Below are 22,177 nucleotides of genomic sequence, written 5' to 3'. Positions count from 1 at the left end.
TGCTTCCGTTGTTGTGTTCACTGGCGCCTCCCAACCGGGCGGTGCTAGCAATCTCCGCCTTTGGCTCGGGACCACCCACACCAGCAAGCACGGGAACCGGTGCGAGCCCAAATAAAGAAGAAGTGGCTTAATTAAGTGGAAAATGGCGCTGACACAAGGAACAAAGAAGAAAGTTTGCTATTATTACGACGGTAAATACCAAAACTCCTGCATCTTCGCGTTTGTAAATGCCTTTCACGGAGGTTTTGGCGGGCTGTGGACGCTTGCAAACGTACGCGTTTACCTCCTCAAAGTGCGACGCCGGTCGGTCAAGCTAGCCGGCTTCGCAACCTGCGGCTAACTAGCGTGTGCTAAAATAGCATAGCTTCTCGTATGAATGCACATATTTTACGGCAAATTATAAACAGGAATTATAACTCATTAGAAGCGGTTGTTTGATATGTTCGAGGTGAATAATGTGAGTTTGACGAAAGTCCCACTTAAATCAATTGCTGCTTAAGCTCCTTGCTAATCAAGATTTTATTTGTGACTGTCCAAGTGCAAAAGTGGTCATTTTGGGGTCTATTTTTTGGTTTTAGGTGACGTTGGGAACTACTACTATGGCCAAGGCCACCCGATGAAGCCCCATAGAATCCGCATGACTCATAACCTGCTCCTCAACTATGGCCTATACAGAAAGATGGAGATTTACGTGAGTAACCTGAAATAATTAATGTCGTTGGAGTTTGTTTGGATCTTTGACATTTTTTTAAAAGTCCATTTTTATTTGAAAATTATAAATCTAAAAAAAAAAACATTTCTGAAGTTGTGTTCATATGAAACTGATTTTGAAAAAATATTTCTTCGGTTGAATACAAAATGAGATTGTCAAAATTAACTGGTTTGTTGAGGTAAAAGTTTCAAGTAAAAACAAAAACATTATCAAACTACAATAGATAATTTGATTAATGATTAAAATGGAACATTATATGTAAAATACCACAAGGGTTTTACCCCATTGGAGTTTTGTATCAGTTTATTGATTAATCCAATGTTGATTCAAATGTTCAAAATATATATATATATATATATATAGAAATGTGATTACCGTAATTTTCGGACGATAAGCTGCTACTTTTTTCCCCTCAATTTGAATCCTGCGACTTATAGACCAGGTATAGGTAACACTTTATTTGAAAAAGGTGTCATAAGACTGTCATAAGACCGTCATAGTTATGACATGACACTGTAATGGTTATGGGCATGAATGAATGCTTATGACAGATGTCCTTAAGTGTCATCCGGCAAATTTTGTCACAAACACCATTAAAGTCCAGGTTGGATCTTTTACATCCATTCAAAAGTGAGATCATTTGCTCGATGACACTAAATGACATCTATCATAAGCATTCGTTAATGCTCATGACAGTGTCATGTCATAATTATGATATAATTGCATCAAATATTTTAACATGATTAATTAAAAAAAATAATTACCGCCCGTTAACGCGATAATTTTGACGACCCTATTAATAAAGTTAACGATGATTGACAGACTTTAAGACTGATCTTGCCAGAGATGCGTAGAAGCTGAATTTTCAAAGTGCCGCATGCGTCAGTCATCGTTTAGCTTGTTAAACAGGTAATGTGCCAACTCATTGTGTGTAAGTGAGCAGCTTGAGCGGATTTGAGTGGACTCACTCAATGAAGCATTTTATAAAGACAAGCATTTTTCTACTCTATTGTTTAAAAGTAATTCGGTGGGACAGTAACATGTTTCAAATTTATCATAATTATTACATTTGAGGTGATTAAAAAACATTTATTAAAATATATACTGTATAAACAAATGTTTTTGTTTTTTTAATTATACTTAGGGAAAAAAAACATGTCTTATATGTATCTATTTCCAATGCTAAATCTGAATGAATGTATAAACCCTTAGATGCATAAGTGGGTCATAAATGACCCGGTGAGGTTGTTTTCTTTAAATATCTTCGGAGTGAAAAATTGTTATCAATTCAAATTCCAGGTATTCCTCAAAAAACAATTTTTTGATATAACGCCATTCAAATTTTTGATGAACTTTTTATACATTTGAAGAAATTGTCATTTTTGTATTACTACCCTAAGCTTCCACAAGTGGGTCAAAAATGACCCACATGCATTTTCTATGGAATCCAATGGGAATCTTTCATTATGAACTTTGGCTGTCAGGAATAGATTTACCGTGGACCACACAGATTAGGTATGTTAAAAGTAACATCCCTTAAGAAAATTATTTTACACAGCAAGAGCTGATACGTGTACTGTAAGTATTATGTCCATATAGTATTTTGTGTGTGTGTCTTTCATGACTCTTTATTATTATTTATCAACAAATTAAACTGCTTCATAACTAGCTAGCTAACTAAGGCTAGGTTCATACCGCAGGTCCTAATGCACAATTCCGATTTTTTGTCTTTTCCTTTTTTTTTTTTTTTTTTTTTGGCATACCCGTTCAGACTGCCTTTGTCCATGAGCCTGTTCAAGTATCACACATGCGCTCTAATTCGCAGTCCGAGATACGCTAAGCAAAGTCGCCCGCATGCGCAGGAGCATTGGAGCAGAGAGAAAACCGAGCATTGTCAGGCTTATTCTCAACCCATTTAATTTTTTTTATGACTGTTGTCAAGCCCGCTCCTTCCCCAAAAGCCGCGTTCAAGCTTGGCGCTAACGTTAATGCACAGCTGCACCGCTACTGTAGCACCCTGTCTCTCTCGCTCTTTGCTGATGTTAATTGCTGCATGAATTCCAATTTGGACAACTTGACAGTTCGGACTGCATCCACATTCTGGAAAATTTGGCCCAGATGGGATTGTAACCACATACGAAAGTGACCTGGATCGAATTTGAAAATGGTCCAGTTTTATGCAACTTTTCCCATTCATCGAGTCTGAAAAACACGAAAAAATCGGATTTGTGCTAAATTTACAGCTTAAATGGTCCTACAGATGTTGGATGATGGAGAGGCAGTGATGGGGTTGGACTCAAGTGTCCCAAATTTCTGATGATGAGGACCCAGACTATTGTCCAGGTGGCAGTGGCAGTTGTCCACCTGGAAATCCAACTGAACAGGATCAATTTGACTCAGAAGATTCCACTTATGTGTCCTCTGAAGAAGAAAGTGTCCAAATCATGGCCAACAGAATGAGTTGGTAGGGCTCTTACTAGAGAGAAATACCTCCCACCCAGGCAGAACACAGAGCCAAAATATCCTCAGAAATCGGTCAGTGACTCCACGAGGGCATACCACCGCTGTCTCACCAAAAAGATGCACGGGAGCTCTTCATCATTGATGATAAAATACAAGGAAGGATGAAGTCTGTTGCTATTCTGCTTTTTTTTCCCCCCAAAAAATGTTAATTGAACCATAAAGATATTTCAAGCATGAAATCAATCGGGGCATGTGGCCCTAAATATCATACTAATTAAAATACAAGTGCTTATTCTTCACCAAATTGGGATAGAAAAACATTGGTTCTAATATGGGTCATTTTTGACCCACTTATGGAAGAGTGAAGGGTCCTCTAACCTGTGCATCTAAGGGTTAAACACACTCATACACAAAAAAATGGGGGGCGGGGCACACTACTTTGCAGTTTTTAACTTATCGTGGCGGGTTCTGGTCCCCATTAACCGCGAAAAACGAGGGATCACTGTATTTTATTTTGTATTTTAACAGTATGCTACTTTTAAATTAAATATGTAAAATGTTAGGACATTTTATCTTAGGTGATGTTTATTGAAGTATGCATTTTTGAATGTATTTTCTTAGCATTTCACGGTAAAGATATCAAAATGGCACATATTTGTGTCATATTGTGTTAGCCCTTTTAATTTAATTCATTTAAGTTGTCTGAGAGTTTAACACAGATAAGTTTTTTTTGTGGCTATACTTAGTCTTCCCAGAGCAATTAGCCTCCAATAGGCAACTATAAAGAGCATCTAATAAACATTCTAAAGCTAATGCTAGGAGTTACATTTGTCGTCTGATGAGCACTCAGCACAGACCTTTTAAAGGCTAAAGCAGCCTTGCATATTCTTTCTTTCTGTGTTTCAAAACAAGCAAGATGGAGAGCAGCCTAGCTGAAGAGCTAGGTGAGGAGGGAGAGGGGCAGCACATCTCACGACACTAGTGACACTACCCCAAACACTGCTCCGATGCAAGCTGACGTACTCCATGTATAATATGAAAATGTCACGCGTTGTGAACATATGACTGAAACGATGTTGCATTTTTGTCTCGTTGTCGTCTCGTCAGACAAAAACTGGCATTCGTCTCGTTATGTTCCAGTCTTTGAAGCCACGTTTTTAGCTCATCATTGTCACGAAAAAAATTGTTCGTCGGCAAAATATTTTTGTTTTCGTCATTGTTGACGAAAACCACACTGGCGCTAATTAATTTGAAATTAAAATATCTTACATGTCTTTTAAAATAGAAATATTTGGCTAAATTTGGATCAATGATTTCTAAAATGTTAACAAATTAAATTTTCAAACAAATCTTAATTTTCGCACAAATTAATTTTGAAAAGTAGATTTGATTGAGCTCATACATATAACGTGACCTTTTATGTCTTCAGAGACCACACAAAGCCAGTGGCGAAGAGATGACCAAGTACCACAGTGACGACTACATCAAGTTCCTCAGGTCCATCCGACCGGACAACATGTCAGAATACAGCAAACAGATGCAAAGATGTCAGATTTTTATTTAATTTGATTCGATTAAATCCTATGTGCACATTAGAAATCACTTGCATTGTTCTTAAACAGTCAACGTGGGAGAAGACTGTCCCGTTTTTGACGGCCTTTTCGAGTTCTGCCAGCTGTCCACCGGCGGTTCAGTGGGTACGTTTATCCAACATCCCTTAATGAGCTTTTCGAGACTCTTTTTAATCTTGAAAAAAAATGGTTTTAGCTGGCGCCGTGAAGCTCAACAAGCAGCAGACCGACATCGCCGTCAACTGGGCGGGAGGACTCCACCATGCCAAAAAGTCGGAGGCGTCCGGTTTCTGCTATGTCAACGACATCGTTCTCGCCATCCTAGAGCTGCTCAAGTAAGCCTAGCTTATTACTACAATGCTTTTCTATGTCTGCTATCTCATTGCATTGCGGGTCCAGGTACCACCAGCGCGTGCTGTACATCGACATCGACATCCACCACGGCGACGGCGTGGAGGAGGCCTTCTACACCACCGACCGCGTCATGACCGTGTCCTTCCACAAGTATGGAGAGTACTTTCCCGGTACTGGAGATCTGAGAGTGAGTTCATTTGCAAATCTTGTCCTCTCTCTGCGACATTTCCCAAAACGGTAACGATGTTTTCATTTGTAGGACATCGGCGCAGGGAAAGGAAAGTACTATGCCGTCAACTATCCGCTGAGAGACGGGATCGATGATGAGTCTTATGAAGCCATCTTTAAACCTGTGAGTGCTTCTATTAAGACTTGTAAAAAATGTCCTATTTATTTAAAATGGGAAGACTGGCTGTGAATGCTCATGTTTGAGTGTCATTGATGACGCTTGACGTCCAATCTATTTTGACTGGGAGAAGGCCCCCTTTCAGAATGGATTGGACGTCTAGCGCCGTCAATGGCAGCCAGCGAGTAAAATGGCCTGCAAACGTAATCAATTTATTTACCGTAATCAAGTTAAAGTTAGAAATACTTAAAATAATAAGTTGCCTTATCCTTTCATACACGAATTATGATTTTTTTTTCATAATATTTCTATTACATTCATATAGGACAGTGGTGTCAAACTTGTTGCCCACGGGACAAAACTTTCTGGCCCCCATTTGGCATCCAGTTGTAGTATTTGTGTTGTCTGCATGTATTTTGTGATGAGCAATAAAAAAAAGTTCTGTATTATCTGCACTATAAGGCACACCTTCAATGAATGGCCTATTTCAAAACTGTTTTCCTATATAGGGAACCTTACTGCATTATAAGGTGCAGTAGTAATAGTCGTGGTTGGGGTTGTGTTATACATACACTAGATGGTGCTGCGTTAAAGGGACTGTCATGCCATGATTAATCAATATTGATCCATATTTAAGACTCATTGGATAAGGTGCACCATCTGCTTTTGAAAAAATTGAAGGCTTTTAGGTGCGACTTATAGTGTGGAGAATACTGTATATAATTATCAATAAATGCATTTAGTAAAATTAATTTAGTAAAATGAATAAATCAATGGCGTACCGCAAGTAACACGTCACTTTTGCTTATTAATATTCATGACGTTAGCAATTGTGGCTAGGCGGGCCAACCTCCTGTTTGTCCCCAATAGTAAATGAATGTAAATAGTGTACGAACAAGATGTTTACTGAGCTAACCCTACCAATTCTGTCCCAAAATGATGTCCCTGGTGCCAAATTCACTGGTAAAGATGTGGAAGAACGTACAAATGTTCAGTTAAAGAGAACACTTTTAATTTTTTTAACAATAACTAATCTAAATTCTATAATTTATTTACACTTTCACCTTACTAAAGTTTTTTTTACAACAGAAAAGGTAACAGTGGCAGCCAGTTACCATTTTCATTTTTTTTTTTCCAGGTCATTCATTGTCAGACTGAAGCAGCACGGCAAAACACCTCGCTAAAAAATAAAGTAAAAATATCAAAATGGCTTACTTCTTCGTCCTCTAAAGGACCATGGCCCCCAATAAAATGTTTACTGCATATTAAATGTGAATGGCTTCACCTTGCTGGCGTTAAACTGGTCTTTTGGAAGTCAACGCAAGTTGATCCATTTTTCACATTTTTTCCTCCGAGTTTTTGGTTTCGGGAAACATGTGAATAACACATCCTTCGTATGTCGTAATGTCTGGAGTCATTTCTACACATTCCATAGCAGCAGTGTTTGATAGGCTTGGTCTTTTTTGAAAGATTACCGGAGGAAACGAGCAGAAATAACATGGTTTGTATGCGAGGGCATGTCGATAATGTCCCACTTCAGTGTTACGATGGCGACATCACGGTCTAAAAATAGCATTCGTGCGTTACTCTATTGAAGGATCCATTTTACTAAAGTAATGAATAGTACTTTAAAAAATACCACAAATTAAAAAAAACCCCACTACGATAAAAAAATAAATAAAATGTAATAAAAGTAAAACTAATTATAATAAATAAAAAGGATGAAGAAATACATTTTATTTGTTTTATGCTTTTAATGTCTTGTGACCTCATTTAACTCCTGGCTGCCATTGGCAGCAATAGACATCCAATTCATTTTAACTGGGATGGACTGATCGCTTCCAGCCCCTCCCGGTTGAAATACATTGACATCTATTTCCGCCCTTAGGTGTTTTCAATATTAATATCCCTCTTTTACTAGCTACGACAAGACATACTCTGTGACCTGGGCTGTCAGTGAATGAGTTAGGCTCATGACTGTAGTGACCACTCACTCTGAAAGAGTTAAGGACTACTTCAAATCCTTAGTTACCAAGACTAATAAGTTTTATGTAACAGTATGTATAATATATGTGATGTAAAGAATTGCTTATTGTGTCTTCGTCAGATCATGGCCAAAGTCATGGAGATGTACCAGCCGAGTGCAGTGGTTCTGCAGTGTGGTGCCGATTCGCTGTCGGGAGACCGACTGGGCTGCTTCAACCTCACCATTAAAGGTACAAAGAAGCAAGAACTAGAAACCTTGTTATATTTTTGAGTTATGCTCTGAAAAATACAGTACTAAAAGTTTCTCCAGTCAACAAAATGGATCAAGTTACCCCTCACTTATTGCTTTTAATGGGGACCAGAAACGACTGTGTGAAGTGAAAAAAACCAAAGTAGTGTCACTCCCCCCCTATTTTAACACATTTATTTATATGGCGGAAAACACAGACTAGACTGAAAAAGCAGTTTCTGTCCTTGCACTCCTCTTTAAAAGCAACTTCTGTAATTTAAGCCAAAGGAACTGTTGTGTTTGATAGAACAATGTCTATATGCTGCCATAGCAGATTCATGGCGCATTAAGCCCCCAAACTATTTTTAATTTGTCCGTTTTACCCTGGAAACCCCCGTTTACAGACGACGTGCAACCGCTTTTGTTTCAACCCAGCCATAAAACGAAGGTAATTAATTATATTTATTATGAAAATGACTGTCATTTTTAGCGTAGAATCATTAATTGATGTCTAATATTTCGTTTAAAAAAAAAAAAACAAAAAAACTATTCACTGGCATATTTTAAACTTTTAAACAAATTACGTCACAATGACAAAAATGGTGTCTGTAAAAAAGTCATGGATATCTACCTCATAACTATCGCTTAATTGTATTTTTTTTCTTACTGTCGCATTTTCTCCGATATGTTAGATGATAATCGATCCAAACAAAGAAAAATTGAAAGAAAAAAAAAGTTTAAAAGGGTAAATATATGAAAAAGAAAATCTCGACCATTCCTTGATGTCTGCGATTTCTGCATCGCGACCCTTGTTACATTACCATGTTTCACCCATAAAATCCCCCCAAACTCCAGCTGTGGCCATTCACAGCTGTGTCTTGACACTCAGTGGTACATGCTACATGGAGTTTCTGGATCAAAACAAGTAAGTTCTCGATATCTCGCTAAAGTCATGGCATCTTTAATTCTGCTTTTTCATGCTCTCATCTCCAGATAGGGTTTTGCTGTTTACATTTTTTAAATGCCATCCTGTTCAAAATGTTTCTTCCCCCAGAAAATTTAGATTTTAAGCTTTTCCAATGATATATCACACATGCATATCGGATAACTTTGAAAGTTGACCGAATTGGGGGTCTCAGAGCGGAACTTGTCACCTGAGTGTTTTCCGCCGTATAAATGTATAATAAGTGTATATAAAACTTTATACATTAGGGGTGGGAACCTCTTGGTATCTGATAATAACGATCTCACGATATGGCGATACGATTATTGATACGTTGGTCATTCTACAAAACAACTACCCTAATTTTCGCACTATAAGGCGCACCTGACTATAAGCCGCAGCCCACCAAATTTGGCACAAAAACGGCATTTGTTCGTAGACAAGCCGCACTGGAATATAAGCCGCAGCTGTCCTCACTGTATCATGGGATATTTACGCCAAAAGATATTAACCGATACAACCTTATTTGACAGCGGCATCATACGACTGACTGTCATAAGACCAAATGAACCATCATTCAAATTTGAACCAATTAGTGCAAAGCTTTATTGCTTCAAGAAGCTTCATTTGACCATCACTGCTCCCCTGGGGGAGACAGTCAACTTCTGCTGCCACCTGCTGTTGACTGTTGTCATCCAACATGCCTCTTAGCATGCATTGCAGCGCTACAGATGTAAATAACAATCAAAAATGTTCTGTGCTAAATATTTCTTCAGTTACTGTTCCAATTGTTTCATCAATTGCTCGTTATGGTATTGGCTAACACTTTATTTGACAGTGGTGCCATAAGACTGTCATTACACAATCATAATTATGACATGTCTCTGTCCTGAGCATTCATGAATGCTTATAACAGATGTCATGAAGTATTATCCGGCAAATGATCTCACTTTTGAATGGATGCAAAAGATCCAAGATGGACAAAATTGAGTTAGTGACATAATTTGCCAAATGACACTTAATGACATAAGCATTCAGTAACGTCCATGATAGTGTCATGTCATAATTTTGATGATCTTATGACTGTCTTATGACACTGCTGCCAAATAAAGTGTTACCTAAAAAAAAAAACAAATAAGCCGCACTGGACTATAAGCCACAGTTATCAAAATGAAGGAAAAAAGTAGTGGCTTATAGTCCGAAAATTACGGTAATAAAGAGAAAAACAAGCTATCTTCATCCTTCTGCTGTCAGTTTATCACTAGTAGACGTCCAATCCAATTTAGTTGGGAGGGTGGCAGCGTATGAACCCCTCCCACTTCAAACCGGCCCCTCCCACTTTTCAGTCATTACCTGCGTTAAGTCACAGAACAGGAATTGACCCTGGAATGAATAAGCAGTGACTCAAACACAACAGGAAGCGACCTTTAAATGCCCTGAAAATCGGAAAGAGTGACTGCATATGCTTTGGTTTCGAACGAACCAACGAATGTTAATTCACTCTTCCTGGTCTTAATGGATTAAGCGTCGTGCGCCGTCAATGGCAGCCATAGCGTTAAAGAGCATATGACACGAGAAAAAAAGTCTTAAATGGCATTATTATGTGAATTAGAATCATATTTTGAGACGATTCGACTATATACAACAATTTAGCTAAGCACAGATGACGAGAAATTAGCCTTTTAATCTGCCGGTTAGCCACCCCTACCATTATAGGGTTTTAGCGTCCCCAACAGGTGGATGACGTCAGCGGTAGACTGGGCTCATCGGTTTTACTGTTCAGCCCATTGAGGGAGAATTATTCAGAACGAGGAAAACGCGACGAAGAGAGCCGCAAAATGTCATTATTTCAGTCTCTCTATTCCAATATTTTTACAGGATATTCTTTTTATCCAAGTATTTTCCCCCAATAGCTATATAAATGGCTTGAGAAGGACCAGTCAGCCCGTCGAGGGGGAACTATTCACAACGAGGAAAACGCGACAAAGAGAGCGGCAAAATGTCATTGTTTCTGTCTCTTCAATATTTTTACAGGATATTCTTTTTATCCAAGTATTTTCCCCAATTGCTAAATAAATGGCATGGTCATGACAAATAACAGTCTTGTGCTGAATCGAATATGAAATAATAAAAATGCACTTATTCAGGACGACATGGCAAAATTACTCCATAATGGTCAAAACTGTCGACTTCACCTTTACTGTCGCACCTCCCGAACGATATTTTATGAAACCTAAAATCGGACATATGTCCTTTCCCTTCCCCGGCTTCAGAGAATGTAAACAAACCGAAGGCGTGACAGCTAGCCGACATGCTAACCCGAACCGAGTAATGTTTCAAAGTCTTCGAAGCGGAAAATCACACATAACTATCCTGGATTATTTGACATGACGACCCGGTTGTCGATTGTCTTCGCGGATCGGCAAACCGCCCGGTGGAGAGCAATTTACAGTTCGTTCCCCGGAGGAGGGTGGCTGGAGTTGTTGTGCAGCTAACGTGCTGCTGCTAATGAGCATTAGGAGAGCTTTTTACATGCCTATCAATGATCAAACGTAAGTAGTCCTTCATTTAAAGGAAGTTTGTAGTGTTTACTTTGTAATCGCTGTATTTGTATTTGACATAATACAAAACAAGATGTTTACTCACTTCCTCGTAAGTCCAATGGTCCAACAGTAAATATCCATGGTGAATGGGAACCTTTTGAAACTCCAAAAAGGCGCATACGCCTCTCCCTCATCGAGAATGATTTTTCTGCAGCCGTTTGGCTGGCGTGATGCGAAAAATAAACGTATTAATCCGCAAAATCAGCTGAATCCTTCGTCCTCATACACAATACACTGTAGCGTGAAGAGGACGTCTTCTACCGTACACGTCACAGCGCCCTCCTCCTCAATGCAAGACCGAAGCCGGAAGTCACTCATTTTCATGGCGCGGGATTCAAAAAACTAAATAAAAATAGCGATCGCTTCCACACACATCCAAGCGGCCCATATCATTCAGGGGCATAAAATACCGCGTGTATTATGAAATAAACATGCTTTTTCGTGTCACAGGCACTTTAACTGAAACACTATTATGGTGGAAGATTTGAAACCTTTTTAAAACGATATTTCAATTCTTGGCATAAGCAAATCAATAACCTCTTGGGGTGCAACGAATCACCATTTGGATATTTTGACACAACCCTACTATAAATGTTTTTAGAAAGTCATAGTTTGAAATGTAAATGAGGGCTAAATGGGCATCTAGTAACATAAAATAGTATTTATTCACTTGTTTACCATATTCTTGCTCTGACTCATGTTGTACTGTGAAGATTTACAAAAAAATTTCTTTCATCATTCGAAGGTCACGCTAAGTGCGTAGAGTACATGAAGAGCTTCAACCTGCCGCTGCTGATGCTCGGTGGCGGCGGCTACACCATCCGCAACGTGGCGCGCTGCTGGACCTTCGAGACGGCGGTGGCGCTGGACTGCTCCATCCCCAACGAGCTGCCCTACAACGACTACTTCGAGTACTTCGGTCCGGACTTCAAGCTGCACATCAGCCCGTCCAACATGACCAACCAGAACACTGACGAGTACCTGGAGAAGATCAAGCAGCGCCTATTCGAGAACCTGCGGATGCTGCCGCACGCGCCCGGCGTTCAGATGCAAGCCATTCCAGAAGACGCGCCGCACCCGGACAGCGGCGATGAAGACGACGAGGACCCTAACAAGCGCATTTCCAGTGAGTGTGATGCTTTCTAACGTATTTTTTAGTGGAAATATGTCATTTTTGTTTGCGCTTCAGTCCGCGCGCACGACAAGAGGATAGCATGCGACGAGGAGTTCTCCGACTCGGAGGACGAAGCCGAAGGACAGGGTGGCGGTCGGCGGAACGCGGCCAATCACAAGAAGGCCAAGAGGGTGAAGAAGGAGGAAGAGCGTGACGGGGATGAAAAGAAAGGTTGGTCCTTTTTTTTTTGTTTTTATGGAAGAAATTATTTTTTCCCCTGTTTTGCAGACGTGAAAGATGAAGAAAAGGAAGAGGAAAAAATGGATACTTCAGTGTAAGAATTTGACTCACAAAAAAAGTTATATTGACGTAGCGACATTTAACCTAGTTTTTGTTTTGACTTTTTAGAGCAAAAGAAGAGGTGAAGACTACTTGAATCCAGTCATCATGCTTTATCCAAGGTGAAGAAACATCGACCCTGATCAGTATTGACTTTTTGATGTTAGGCGTCCAATCCCATTCATCCTGCTGTGAATCTAAATGTTTTATCCTTGGTAGTCCAAGGTGAAGAAACATCGACCCTGATCAGTATTGACTTTTTGATGTTAGGCGTCCAATCCCATTCATCCTGCTGTGAATCTAAATGTTTTATCCTTGGTAGACGTCCGATCTATTTGATCTGGGAGGGTTGGCAGCGAATGAACGAGTAATGTTCATTCGCTGCCAACCCTTCCAGTTCCAGTTCGTTTATAGCGTCCTACCTGCAATAATGTCCAGACTGAATGCACGCCGTATTTCCTAAGTTATTTTTTTTAAGCATCCTATATTTGTTTCATTGTGCTCAAGTATGAAGCCCTTTTTTTTTATATATATATAAGAGGCACGTTGGCTTATTTTGTGGTTGTGTACAAAGGTGATGTGATATTGCTTCCAGAACTTTTTGACTTTGTAATTAAACCCCTCCAGAAAAACCACATTGGGTTCATTTTGAACAAATCACACATGCGCAAAATGAAGATGAAGCTGTTTAGTTGCGTGTGGTCAAAACGTTGCCGAACACGGCAGAAATGTTTTTAAAAACAATCCGAGAGCACCTTCGCTGGGAGATTTGGATGAGTCTCAAAATGGCCGCCGGTGTGCTTGCTTTTTACACCTCCAGCTCAAAGTCAAAGTACTGTGGGTCAAAGTAGTGAATTCTCACGTAGCCGTCCTCTCCTCCGCTGCTGTAACTAGAACACGCAAAGAAAAACGCACAAATGAGTACAAACCGTGCACTAAATAGTCCTTGTGAATGGTTTCTTTACCTCTTGCCGTCCGGGTGGAACGACACGCAGTTGATAGGTCCGAAATGTCCCTTGACTCTGCCAAACTCCTCTTCGTAAGCAGCGTGGAAGAATCTAAGAAGCAAGTGCGTTCAGTTAAAAATAAAAACAGTAAGCAATGATTTTGTCATCTCACCTGGCCTCGAACTTTCCGATCCTGGTGGATGTTGTGGTCACCTCCATGGCTTCTTGACCGCCGCCCATTACCACCTGTCATGATTAAATCTTACTGTGAGTGAGACATGCATTTATTTTGATAAAGTAATCGCTGAGTTTTATGTTTAATTACAGGAAACGGAATATTTACAGTATATACTGTATACATAGCGGAAAACACAGGCAAGGCTGAAAAAGCAGTTTTTGCTCTTGCACTCCTCTTTAAAATAAACTGCTGTATTTTAAGCCAAAAGAACTTTTGTGTTTGATAGAATATGTCTATATGCTGCCATAGCAGTTTCATGCCGCATAAGCCCCTGAACTATTTTAAATTTACCCTGGAGACCCCTGTTTACAGACACCGCGCAACCACTTTTCTTTCAACCCAGCCATACAAACAAGGTAATTGATGATCATTTTTAGCTTAGAATCATTAATTGATGTCTAATATTTAGTTAAAAAAAGTGTGAGGCTAAGCTCAGGTACTTTTTTTTGTGTTTCTTATCCTATTACTCGATTATTCAAACTAAATAGTTCAGTGTTTTTCAACCGGTGTGCCATGAGAGGTCGTCAGGTGTGCCGCGAGAAGTTCTCCAATATCGCGTTTGTTGTTGTTTTTTTTACGTCATTGGGCGGAGTTTGTCACAGTCAATCCTTAAATGGTGTTCCTCCCGACATCCACCACGCGGTGGTGCTGCTTTATTTACATTGAATATGTTGTTCTTCTGTTGCTGCTTACTTTTATGTTGGAGTTCTGCGAACACCTGTGTGCGAACCGCTGAGCTCCCGGGTGACGAGTGTTCAAGATGGATTTATTATTATATTTTTGAGAATAAATGTGCATAAGTGGAAGCTTCTCCCCTTTTTGTTACTTTTATGCACGCATCCTACTTACCACGCGTTACAAGTTGCAGTAGGAAAGGAGTAGGTAGAAGCTTGCGGTCGTGTGCAAATGAGCAATGCATTTCTCGTGTCGCATTCAAGAACTGCTCAGATTTTAGCCATCAGCTACCTTGCTCTCCGCAAAAATGTGGACCCCAGCACGTCTACTGTACAGCATTTGATTAGAGTCGTCAAGTGTCAATATACACGGAAGTGTCCTTTCCATTTCATCCATATTTGAGAGTCAATCCTCCCCCTGTGTTTTATTCCAACACATTGTTGATGACAGCAACGTAGCTGATGGCTAAAAATCCGAACAGTTCTTGAACGTGATACGAGCAGTTGCATTTGCTCTCGTTTCAAACCAAGTCGATTGACTATTTTGTTTGCCTCCATGAAAACACAGAGAAAAAAAGGCACCTTTTTTGAGAAACACTACAAAGGTAAATGAGAAAGCCCTCAAAGCCAGTTACCTTGATGCTAAACCTGTTGCTGAATCCAAAAAGAAGCAATACTACCTGCCTGCAAAACCATTGTCAGTGAGATGCTTGCGACTAGACATTTCTAAGGCCCCCGTCTGACAATTCTGAGCTTTTCAAGCTTAACTGCTACAAAAAATAAAAACAGAGACTAAGAGCTGTTGACGAAGATTCCTGCAAGGATATCGGCTTTGTGTTCATCCATACAGGCTCAAGTTTCACACTGAGAAAGTATAAATGTATACTTACTCAATATTTATATTGAGAAATTATTTCATAATTAAATATACTGTACAGAAAGTAATTTTGGAACATTTTTGGTTTGTGGTGTGCCGCGAGATTTTTTCAAATGTAAAAACGTGCCGCGACACAGAAAAGGTTGAAAAACACTGAACTAGTTCATCGATTATCGACTACTAAAATAATCTATAACTGCAGCCCTAGTTTGTTTAAAAAGTTTGTGAGAGCAGGAAAAGAAGTTTGTTTCTTTGTGTAGTTATTACTTAGTATTTGGGGCTGAAAGCACAAATAGGGGGAAAGGAGGAGTGAGTAAAAAATAAATTTTGCACTCAACTTCCAGGTTAGTAATAGTGGTTAGTTTTGTTCAACTTATATATTTAAATGTTTTTTTATTATTCATTTCATTTCAGGGAGTTGCATTCATTTTTACAAGTTCATCAGCTTTCAACTGTTTACAAGTAACAAAACAAAAATGCCTGGAAGGGAGTGGGACAAAAAAAACCTATTAAATCGCTACCCCGAATTCGCATTTATATTGTACATAAAAAGATATTTTCCTTCAACCTATATTTGCTCTAAGTACCCTTGTTACATGGTAAACTCCCCCCCCCCCCCCCAACAAAAGTAAAGGAACAATACCAGCAATAGTAAAACGTCAGGCACAGGGTCATTTTTTCTCTGTGGCGGAAAAGACAGACAAGGCTGAAAAAGCAGTTTCTGCTCTTACGCCCCTCTTTAAAATAAACTGCTGTATTTTAAGCCAAAAGAACTGTTGTGTTTTGATAGAACAATATATCTGTATGCTGCCATAGCAGTTTCATGCCGCATTAAACCCCTGAACTATTTTTAATTTGTCCGTTTTACCCTGGAGACCCACGTTTACAGACACTGCAACCGCTTTTGTTTCAACCCAGCCATAAAAAAATTATAGTATCTAAAATGTATCATTTTTAGCTTAGAATTGAGATAGAAATAAAAAAATAGAATTGATGTCTAATATTTAGTTAAAAAAAAAAAAACGACTTCATAAATTTATTTAAACGCAAATTTTAAACTTTACGTCACAATGAAAATAATAGTGTCTGTAAATAGGTCACGGATATCTACCTCATAACTCGCTTAATTGTATTTTTTTTTTTTTGTTACTGTCATTTTCCCCAATATTTTAGATAATAATTCAGCCATCCAAACAAAGAAAAATTGGAAAAAAACTACGTTTCAAAGGGGAAATATTTGAAAAAGAAAATCTCAACCACTCCTTCATGTCTGCGATTTCTGCATTGCGACCCATGTTATATTACCGTGTTTCACCCATAAAATCCCCAAAAAGTCCGGCTGTGGACGTTCACAGCTGTGTTTTGACACTTGGTGAGACATGCTACATGGAGTTTTTGGATCAAAACAAGTATGTGACAATATCTCGTTAAAATCATGGTGTCTTTAATTATGCTCTCTCATGCCCTCACCTTAAGTTAGGGTTTAGGGGTTAATTTATTTCCCTCCTGTTCAAAATTTTTCTTCCCCCAGAAAAAAAAAAAAATCAATTCAGACTCTAAACATTCTTTAAAATATATTTTTAGTTGACTAATTGGTTCATATATAAAATTTTAAAAAATTTCTGGGTATATTACAGGATACGTATCGTATTTTCGTTTTATTAATAGAAATTCAAAAATTAAAAGAATTTACAGGTTATACATATTGCTTTATATACATGTTGTTAGTGAACTGTGAAAAAAAAAAACATGGGTTTCCTGGTTTTGTTAAACATAGCTAAAAAGGAGATAATTTTTGTCTTTTTTTAAAACCTAAAATATATGCTAAATCTGTTAAAAAATTTGATAGTAATGGACATCCAATTAAGTTAATTATTACTCAATTTATTTACTCCCTGAAGGGAAAAGCCGAAAGGAAAAGACTGTTTAATTTACTTAAAATAAATTCAGAATAGAAAACCTTTGTCATTGTACAAAGTATGAGATTAAAAAAAAGATATTTACGTTTGTGTCAATGTTGCGATGTCTAAACTAAATTGACGATCAAAATAGTTGATACTTGATAATCTGTAACTTCTCGATTCGTCGCGGCAGCCCTACAAGGCACACTCACATGGTCCATAATCGGCGAAATAGAGGCTGAATTGACAGGTCGCTCTGTCCTGAAGGTCTTGATGTGGTCCAAGGAAGACGAGTCAAAGAGCTGAGGAGCATCAAAAGTGACAAATGTCAAAATACACAAACAACGTTAAGCATTGCTCTTATTGCAATGCTACCAAAAGTAGGCAAAATCATGTTTAATGGTAGTCATAGCTCAAAAGACCTTAATGTCGGGACACTCATAAGTCAAGGCACCACTGTCTAAGTGTACGTACGATGACAGTTGGTTACCTTGGCAGTGTTGTCTTTGGATGCAGTGATGACCATGGTCAGGTCCACCGACGTCTGAATGTCATTGATCTGCTTGTTGTGCTCCTTAATAGTTTTCAGGACATCCCCCGACTTGAAGATGACAAAGAAACCCTTATTTCTGCGCGCGTGCTAATAACTTATGGCACGTGTCAAAGTTAACATAGATAGCCACCCACCTTGGCGCCGAACTGGTTGATCTCGCCGTTCTCGTGGCCGGCGATGACAAACTCGCCCAGCGGCCCCCACACAGCACTGGTGATCTTGTGGTCGTTGCACGGTATGGTCAGGTATGGCTGGTTGTCATCTAATCAAAATAAGCGCAAAATCTAAAATTAGGCAATAATAAGAGTGTTTTTACCCATTGGGAAAATGTTCCCCTACAATGGTGCATAGACATCATCACTACTGACGTGTCACTTTGTCATTCTTTGCGCGATGCCTTATCAGAGGGGGCCGAGCTTCATTTAGTAATAGCCGGAAACTGCACACGCTCATGTCGGATTTAAGCTTGGATTTACTTACGATTGGATTTAACTACGAAAGTTGTACAGGAAGGATGTTCTCAGGAGTGATTTGTTCGAATATTCCATTTTAACCAAGAATCGAGACTGTGTTACCTCCATATCTATAAAGAATTCAGGTATTTAAGCATTTATTCACAATAATTTTCGCCACAAAAGCTCTGTTTTCGCCACAAAAGCGCCACTAGCCTCATTCGCTAACATAATAGCATTTTACAATTTTCAATATACGTAAAATAAACGCTAACTGCACGGTTTCTTTGCTTTTAACTAAGAATCAAAACTGTTTTACGTCCATAGCTATGAAGAATTCGGGGATTTAAGCATTTATTCACAAGAATGTTCGCCAGAAAAGCTCCTTTTATGACAGGTGGCTGCTAGCCTCATTCGCTAACATAATAGCATTGTACTTCGTCAATATACGTTAAATAAATGCTAAACTCACGGTTTCTTTGCTTTTAACCAAGACTCGAGACTGTTTTACGTCCATATCTAAGAAGAATTTGTGGATTTAAGCATTTAATCACAACAATTTTCGCCAGAAAAGCTCTGTTTACATATGCCGGCCGCTAGCCTCATTCGCTAACAATGTATAGTGGTATAATGATAATAAAGGGATCTTCTATTCTATAATAAATTGTGATTGTATAAAGAATTTATTTATTTATTTACATATTATTTATAATTGATTCTGCATGTTTTCCTCAAGTATTAAGTTTATAATGTTAAATTGATTTATTAGCTGTTGAAAACTTGCAGTAAAAAAAAAAAAAAAAAAATTAAGTTGCTATTATCGTCCAAAACTTATGTTAAATATTGCTATTGATCATGAAAATATAGGTGATTATCTCTGCATTTGGTGATTTTTGTGCATCTAGTATAAAATCTGAAACTTTTATAGCCATTTTAAGTTGTGTTATACTTATTTAGAAACAATCGGGATTTTATAAGGGAACAACTTTGACTTTTTTTATGCCGCTGCTCACGGAGATTCATATATGGCTAAGGTAGGTGCTTGTTTTGGTTTTAGGTCGGTAGCAGCTTTGGTTTTGTAAATATTTGAATTTGAAGTTTTTGAAAATAAGCCCCCTACGAATCGGCCCCATTTCCCGTGTCATGTCAATAGGTTATGAAGTCTATGAATGGCGGTTAAAATGTAACTAGTTAATTACCAATTTGCTGTGGATCCCGTAGGTCAAAGAAGTTGAGGAAGCACTGGTAGCCCATCTGTTTGTCGGTGGAGAACATAATGATATTGCCGCTGAAGTCGAAGCCGCACGTCCTGACCGCCGAGTTTGTGTTGACCAGGGCCAGCTGTTTACCTGTGAATCACATTCACGTCAACCCTCTTCAGAGCAAGTGACGTTTCAGTACGATACAAAACTTACCTGTCTCGCAGTCCCACAGCCTACAGCTGTTGTCTGCCGAACCGGTCAATACGTTCTTGGTGTCCCCTGAGGAATGGTGCGTGAAGGAAGCTTCTACCAGGGAGTGAATTATTTTCAAAGAACAGTATATTTGGAATTTCAAGGATACAGTCGCAGTCGACACACCACACTGCTCCTGTGTGTCCATTGTAGGTGCCCAGACGCTCGCCGTTGACGGAGTACCACACATTTGCAACCTAAAGAAAAGAATACATTTAAGCAAACAAATGGGCATGATACAAGTATCAGCGCTAGTAATGTAAAAATGGTTAATAGGTCTTTTTTTTTTTTTTTTAAAGGGGCGACATGTTTATGGAGCTAATGAGTGACACTGTGGAAGTACATCAACGCTGCCCAGTGACGTCACCACATTACGTCGTCAACAACAATGACGACCTACTAGTTAAACTTATTTTTCAAATTTTATGAAAACAAAAATATTAAGAGGGGTTTGAGTATCAAATTATTATAACTCATACTACATACTATACAAACCATTCTGTTCGTGGTTCCTTTTAAAGGGACATCAACACAACTAAACAGACAAACTGGGACGAACAGAAAACTTTTTTTTTTTTTTAAATATATTTAAATTTAAGAACAATACATGATTAAAGATAGTTTTCCAGGACAATTAAATCAAAAAATATTTTGTAATCTTTTTTCTACTTATATTAGTTATTTTGTAGACTGAATTTGTATTAAACACATTAGAGACCTCAAAATTACATGACAACCTATTACCAGAAGTAAATTAAACTTTAAGAATAGAATTTAGGAGTCTGTACCTTTGAATTTATCATAGACGACAATACACACAAAAATAAGTATTTGTCCAACTTGAGTGTAAACACAGCTTAATTTAAACTGGGGACACAAATAGCACCCTATAAAAAATAACTAATATGAAAGAACGGATGGGAATTTTGACAGATTATTAATGTGTTTTATGGTTGGGAAACTCACTGTGTCCTTAGCCACGGAGAAGATGAGGTCTCCTTCTCTGTTGTACTTGAGCTGAGTGATGGACCTTTCGTGGCCCTGAAGTAGAATAGGTTTCTGTAGAGGAAAAAAAACACACGTTCCAGTGTTCATAAACATTGATAAAATCGATTTTAGCGTGATATTTTCCGACTTCGGGTCTTTGTTGATTCTTCTTCTATTGCTTACTAACGAGCCATTATCATACCAGCTGCCGCGAAACTGGAGCTAAAGTTAGCCGCGCTCAAGATTGCAGTCAAGCTAAGCCTTTCAGGATAGACCTGAGTTTAATATCGTCAAGCAAATAACATTTACTAACCATATTTGCCAACCGAGTGTTAAAACTCGGTTTACGACAGGAAAAAAGATCAAATAAAAAGCCGGAAAATTGAGACTCGTGTTTCTGTCGGCGAAGCCGTGGCGGAAAAGGAAGTGACGTATATACGGCGTATGGAGAAATACGGGAGTGCGCCCTCTACCTTATTGGAGTATAATGGAATCTCATATAAAATATATTATTTTTCTTGACCGTGTAGATTTAAAAACTCATTTAAATTTTTCAAAGGTGGAAATTAGCCATTGGCTATAATCTTGCATATTTATATGTATATGTTCATTAATATGTGATGTCCCTATCTTCCAAATAAATAAACTTAAACTCAAAATGTTTAAAAAAAAAAAAAGAAAGATTGACTTAAAAAAAAAATCATTTAAACAGACATTGTACATTGTATGGTGTACATTATTTTTTTCTAATTACTTACAATACTTATGATAGAAATTACAAATTTTGATTATTTATTAGCAAGATAAAATAGGCCTCTAAATCTATTTTATATCATTTATAATGATGATATATAAAATCAATATCAGGACCTTAAAAAAATAAACTCAAAACTCAAAATGTTTAATAAAAATGTGAAAGATGGAATAAAACTAAAAAATCCACACAAACATAGATTTGAAAAACACATATAAAAATATAATATCAAGAATAATATAATATATGTATAATATACTATTATAATGTAATAAAATGTAATATACAATATATATATATATATATATATATATATATATATATATATATATATATATATATATATATATATATATATATAAATTTTAACATTAAATCTTTAATTGGAAGTCATTATATAACATTATTCTAAAACATAACATTTATAATAAATATACGGATGACTTCGGCGTCTCGCGTTCCTATTTAACATTTATATGATATAAATATTTATCTTGGTAAAATGAGTTTTCATAAATTTGATTGAACTAAATACAGGATTAAAATGTTTAGTGTAATCACATACTATAATACATGGTGAAACATTGATAATTTGGAGAGTTGCACAACAGCATAATAATGATTACACAATTCATTTTCATCAAACTGTTGCCAAATATATTTTTACAATACCCCCCCCC

General features: G+C 37.9%; 2 protein-coding genes across 2 annotated transcripts; one reads left to right on the top strand and one right to left on the bottom strand.

Moving 5' to 3' along the window:
* Positions 1–28: 28 nt before the first annotated feature.
* Positions 29–12,987, top strand: LOC130910443 (probable histone deacetylase 1-B). Its single transcript, XM_057827767.1, has 12 exons — positions 29–191; positions 579–691; positions 4,605–4,722; positions 4,798–4,872; positions 4,943–5,081; positions 5,146–5,287; positions 5,360–5,452; positions 7,554–7,662; positions 11,953–12,333; positions 12,397–12,552; positions 12,610–12,655; positions 12,730–12,987. The coding sequence occupies exons 1-12, from the start codon at positions 143–145 to the stop codon at positions 12,755–12,757; spliced, it is 1,449 nt and encodes a 482-aa protein (XP_057683750.1). The 5' UTR covers positions 29–142; the 3' UTR covers positions 12,758–12,987.
* A 346-nt stretch (positions 12,988–13,333) lies between these two features.
* On the bottom strand, positions 13,334–21,200 carry eif3i (eukaryotic translation initiation factor 3, subunit I). The gene is made up of 11 exons (XM_057827770.1): positions 21,057–21,200; positions 20,723–20,815; positions 19,866–19,953; positions 19,718–19,783; positions 19,502–19,651; positions 17,985–18,112; positions 17,788–17,898; positions 17,510–17,599; positions 13,780–13,853; positions 13,626–13,718; positions 13,334–13,550 (listed from the first exon to the last, which is right to left on the bottom strand). The coding sequence occupies exons 1-11, from the start codon at positions 21,057–21,059 to the stop codon at positions 13,469–13,471; spliced, it is 978 nt and encodes a 325-aa protein (XP_057683753.1). The 5' UTR covers positions 21,060–21,200; the 3' UTR covers positions 13,334–13,468.
* Between the last annotated feature and the right edge of the window lie 977 nt (positions 21,201–22,177).

The sequence above is a fragment of the Corythoichthys intestinalis genome, chromosome 22 (genome assembly GCF_030265065.1).
Source record: "Corythoichthys intestinalis isolate RoL2023-P3 chromosome 22, ASM3026506v1, whole genome shotgun sequence".
NCBI classification, from domain to species: domain Eukaryota; kingdom Metazoa; phylum Chordata; class Actinopteri; order Syngnathiformes; family Syngnathidae; genus Corythoichthys; species Corythoichthys intestinalis.
This window is presented reverse-complemented; position numbering and strand designations above follow the sequence as displayed.

What these genes read in the sequence shown, in the direction of transcription:
- LOC130910443 (XM_057827767.1), top strand. Translation starts at nt 143, where the DNA reads ATGGCGCTGACACAAGGAACAAAGAAGAAAGTTTGCTATTATTACGAC. An exon ending in GTCCACCGGCGGTTCAGTGG is followed by an intron (nt 4,873 to 4,942) that starts GTACGTTTATCC and finishes AAATGGTTTTAG; the next exon opens with CTGGCGCCGTGAAGCTCAAC. An exon ending in TGACGGGGATGAAAAGAAAG is followed by an intron (nt 12,553 to 12,609) that starts GTTGGTCCTTTT and finishes CCTGTTTTGCAG; the next exon opens with ACGTGAAAGATGAAGAAAAG.
- eif3i (XM_057827770.1), bottom strand. An exon ending in CCAAAGACAACACTGCCAAG is followed by an intron (nt 17,600 to 17,787) that starts GTAACCAACTGT and finishes GATGCTCCTCAG; the next exon opens with CTCTTTGACTCGTCTTCCTT. An exon ending in TTCCACCCGGACGGCAAGAG is followed by an intron (nt 13,551 to 13,625) that starts GTAAAGAAACCA and finishes TGCGTGTTCTAG; the next exon opens with TTACAGCAGCGGAGGAGAGG.